The 4,584-nt window shown below is 49.9% G+C and overlaps 1 protein-coding gene across 1 annotated transcript; it reads right to left on the bottom strand.

The window, feature by feature from the left end:
• Positions 1-242: 242 nt before the first annotated feature.
• On the bottom strand, positions 243-3,878 carry BGZ61DRAFT_540200 (uncharacterized protein; the record flags this gene model as incomplete). Its single annotated transcript, XM_046254876.1, has 4 exons — positions 243-1,746; positions 1,795-2,551; positions 2,604-2,654; positions 2,711-3,878. The coding sequence occupies 4 exons, from the start codon at positions 3,876-3,878 to the stop codon at positions 243-245; spliced, it is 3,480 nt and encodes a 1,159-aa protein (XP_046095843.1).
• Between the last annotated feature and the right edge of the window lie 706 nt (positions 3,879-4,584).

The following is a 4,584-nucleotide window of genomic DNA, read 5'->3' on the forward strand; positions in this document are numbered from 1 at the left end:
GAGTCGCCAACAATTTCTGACCAAAGGTAAACACCCTGAACTGCCGACTTTGAACGGCACACCATCAAGTGGCACTCTAAGACAGCGGGGCCTTTGGCGGGTATATTTAAGCCCAGCTTCACCAACGGCTCATACCTCTTCTTCGCGGCTATTAGTTTTCGCTCGTAGTCGTTCTTAGACTTTAGGTCATGGCCATTCACGAGCAGTCGCTTAATCGCTGTCTGATGCTTCTTTACAACTACTTATAATGTCACCTGTTTCTCCTCCGTAGAGTCTAGGTGTGCACCCTCAACCAGCAGCTTGACTACTGCCTCATGCCCCTCAGCTGCTGCCCTCGATAGTGGTGTCTGGCCCATTCGATCTCTAGACTCTATATCTGCACCACCCTCAACCAGCAGCTTGACCACTGCCCAATACCCCATTTCTGCTGCCCACAATAGTGGTGTTCGGCCTATATCATCTCTAGACTCTAAGTCTGCGCCACCTTCAAACAATATCTTGACTACTGCCTCGTACCCCCCAGCTGCTGCCCGCAATAGTGGTGTCCAGCCTATATTATCTCTAGACTCTAAGTCTGCGCCACCTTCAAACAATATCTTGACTACTGCCTCGTGCCCTCTAGCTGCTGCCCGCAATAGTGGTGTCCAGCCTATATCATCTCTAGACTCTAGGTCTGCGCCACCTTCAAGCAGTATCTTAACTACTGCCTCGTGCCCCTCAGCTGCTGCCTCCCATAGTGGTGTCCAGCCTTCATTATCTCTAGACTCTAGGCCTGCTCCACCTTCAAGCAGTATCTTGACTACTACCTCGTGCCCCTTAGATGATGCCCACGATAGTGCTGAACGTTTAAGTCTGACATCTTTAGACTCTAGGTCCCCACCATTGTCGAGTAGTAGCCTCACAGTGGCTCCTTGCCCGTTCTCAGCGGCGTACGATAGCGGCGTACGATTATAACTATCCTTCGAATCCAGGCCATACTCCTTCATTAGTAGATCATTTACCACTTGAGTTTGTCCGAAGTATGCCGCCAAGTGAAGCCCGGTCATTCCTGTCGGAGCACTATCGTCGCTTGCAAACCAAGGGTCCCGCTCATCATCCATCAGTGCTTGACATGACGCCTCCACTTTGGCCTCGCACTCCAGAAAGTCCATAAGGTTGCGAGGTAAGATTGCAGTTTCGGGAGCATGGTAACCCCAGTTTTTTGCAGCGTAATTGTACAGAGGATTCGATTGTAGTCTCTGTTGGAACTCTTTGGCGGAATGACATATTCCACCCTCAAAGGCCACAAAGGAGAGATAGGCAATGCACGATGTTGCAATTTCAGTTTCAGCCGTCGGGAACCAATGACTGTGTGTTTCCTCAAAATATTTCTGTGTCGTATAGTGGACTAGTCGGATAATGTTGCTTTCCTTATCGATGGTGACCAACCCAGCGCATACCGACACCATATCTTCAATGTGTGTCAGGTTTTCTTTGTCGAGTTCATGCTCATCAACTTCTACTGCGAGCGCATGCTGGAGTTCCAATGTAGTCAAGGGTCGTTTTGCGCTGGTTATCCACAAGAGGACCCGCTTCGCAAGCTGTTTCTGGTCGACTGACTGACTTTCTATGCGCTCCATTGCACCCTTGTAGGCATGCTCATACGCTTCCAAACCGCCCGTGGGCAGTTTCTTTAGTGCCGCTCGAACATCTTTGGGGGATACCTTCCCAGTTAATGATTCCAGATGGAGCCATGCAAGCAAAAACCTGTCGAAGTCAGTACATTTTCATGCGGGCACATCAGGAACAACATACATGCCGGCCGAAGCTTTAGTAATCTCAGTCTTGACGTCCTTGCAGAGTTCTGGATGGTCTCTAATGCATAATGGCAGCTGCGGCATATAGCCATCAACATACCTCCGCACGTCTTGTTCACTGGCGCGTATTTCTAGCGATATACTGCCCTTAAACTGGTCTGTGATGTCTGGAAGAAATCTCGACGTGGAGAAGATGTTTGCTCGGCATTTGAGCTGGAGGCTAGAGATCTCTGTAAGGAACCTTATCCGACAGCCCTGAGATGTTTGGCACTCATCAAGTGCATCGACAAGGATAAATACTCTAGAGTATAGAGTAACCACAGAATTGATGGCTTTCGATATCTCGTCAAACGATGGCCGCGTATGCTTGTCCTTGTGGCGATGGTAAAGTGACTTCACACTCTCTGGCAGAGGCTGGCCCTGACAAAGTTGCTTTAACAGACTTGCGAGTAAATCTTCAGCCTTTTGCTCGTGTTGCCGCCGGAAGTTGCAGTAAACATATGCAATTCCAACGCTTTCCTGGTTTTCAAAACGGGTAGTAAGCTCGTTGATTACAATCGATGTGAGGATCGTCTTTCCAGCTCCTGGAATGCCGGGGCAGAACAACATCTGCTGGGCTGTCTCCGCCCATGTCGTGAACTCAGCTGAGTCTAGAAGCCACTGGCCAGTCCCCGGTTGCCTTTTCCTGAGATAGTCGCTTTGCTGAGGACCGTAATTGATGGTTGTGAGCCATTCAAGAACTTGGCAATCTTTTTCTGCACAGAAATCAGCTTTGTGTAAAATATTTGTAAAGTTAATCAATTATACCATTCTGAAGATGCTCATTGACCTTCCCGAGTGCCTGTTTCACTTGCTGGACTGTTTACACAACACATCAGCATCTCTGGAAATGCCATTTCTATGAAGTCACTGACCCTCATTGATGATATCCTTCGCTGTCCGCTCTCGATCCACGTCACTTGGCTGTACATATTCCAGAAGTTCCTTCGCAAACGCTGCTGCTACAGCTGCTGCGTATTCCTGCCAGGAGTGGTTCTTGTGTGAATCGGCATAGTCGCAAATTCCTCGGATGATGATGCATGGGAAGTTGTTCATCAGTCCCGCCGCTTCCATCTCGACGCAGAGAACTTGGCCACCAAGATCCTCGTTGAGTTTATCCCTGAAAGCGGCGTCCTTGATGACTTGGTTACCGGATGCCACCAGGCCGTAGTGCACAGTCGTGTCTCTCGGCTTTCTTCTTATGACCTTGGTCATATCGCAAAAGCGGCAGTCCGTCTCTTCGTCGTCTCCATCGGCCCCAACATCACTTTCCTGCCCTCCACTAAATGCAGTGCTGATCGTAGTGCTTGTCACTTGCTCAGTGGCACTCTCAGTGGGCTCAACAATCCACCAGCCCAAAAAGAAGACAAAGAATGCGATGATCGATTTCCAGACTGTTGTAATTGTGAAATGCCAGCTTCTCTGGCTGCGATGAGGATTGTCTGGTTTGAAAAGAACGTCTTTGAGGGAGTCAGACTTCGTATAATCTGGCGCTAGCTTTGGCCAGTTCTTTGCCAAATCCTTCAAATACCCGGGTATCTTAGACTCCTTCATACCGTGGTCAGTCTCCAAGGTCGTCAATGCTGTCAGCAGGGCGCTTGGGGGAGGGCTCAGTGCTCCGGTTCGCTTGAAACTGCCACCCTCTTCGGCCTTGCCAAGGTCCCATTGAATCACTCCAGGATGTTCATTGGTAGGTGAACTGACGACAACATCGCCTAGTCTAACATGGGGTGGAATACCGCCGCCGATGCCAACCATGAGGCCGAACTTGATAGACGGGAATGTAATGACCATGCGAGCTACAACAGTCGCTGCTTGATTGGTGCCGATCTGGCCCTTAGGCAAACAGACTATGACAACGTTGTGGTTGTTGACGGATCCTCGGGTATACGAGTTGTGGTCATTTGGTGGGTTGTGTAGACTCTCCAAATGCCTTTGGTCCAACATAGCCGTCGCCGCGATCCGCTCCTTTGGCAACGCGCAAACCCACCCCACAGTGTAGTCGTTATGAGTTCGGGATTCGGAGGTCGTTTCGGAAGGCATCGTGAAAGGATCGGGTGCTCTTCTGCCGTTGGGTGTCAATCGGTAATGTTCAAAACTGGGCCTTCGGCCGGTCGTCGGTTGAAAGGGGAAGCGACTCACCTGGTACTTCCGTGCAGGGTAAATTGCTATGGCCGGAAGTCGATAAGGCTCTGCACAACAGAGACTTGGTGATGACAATCAGTTTCTTAGAGATGTCGCGTGTTCGATGCTGGATCTGCGTTGTGGATAGCTTGGAAGTCTTTGCGAGGCGGGGTCGTCAGGCGTTGATGCTAGAGCTGAGCCCCTTGGATCACTGTTGCCCTGGACGCCAAGACAACGACACTGCGTTTGATCCTAGAGGCGTAGAATACTAGACGTAGAGAAGTTGAGACTGAAAGGGTGAGGAAAATAAGGTAGGAGGAGATGAAAGGGAAGGGAAAGGGCAAGGAGATTACTTGAAATCCCGCTTGCCGCCAGCCTCGTGCGGCTGAGCTGTAAGACTGCAGGACGCATGAAGCCAATGGCTGGCAAGTAGACAAATAAATCAGGCAGCCAATTAAAGCGGCCAAAGGGAAAATTCTCGATGTGTACCATCCCCCGGTACTGCTTACGTGCATTACAGCGTCTTCAACAATTCTAGCCGCCGGACACATGGGTTTATCCACACATTCCAGCTACCTATCATTGTCTGAGACGGGGGTTAATATTAAAAAATGTTTAGCAATGG

The sequence above is a fragment of the Ilyonectria robusta genome (assembly GCF_021365365.1).
Source record: "Ilyonectria robusta strain PMI_751 chromosome Unknown BGZ61scaffold_40, whole genome shotgun sequence".
In the NCBI taxonomy this organism is placed as follows: Eukaryota; Fungi; Ascomycota; class Sordariomycetes; order Hypocreales; family Nectriaceae; genus Ilyonectria; species Ilyonectria robusta.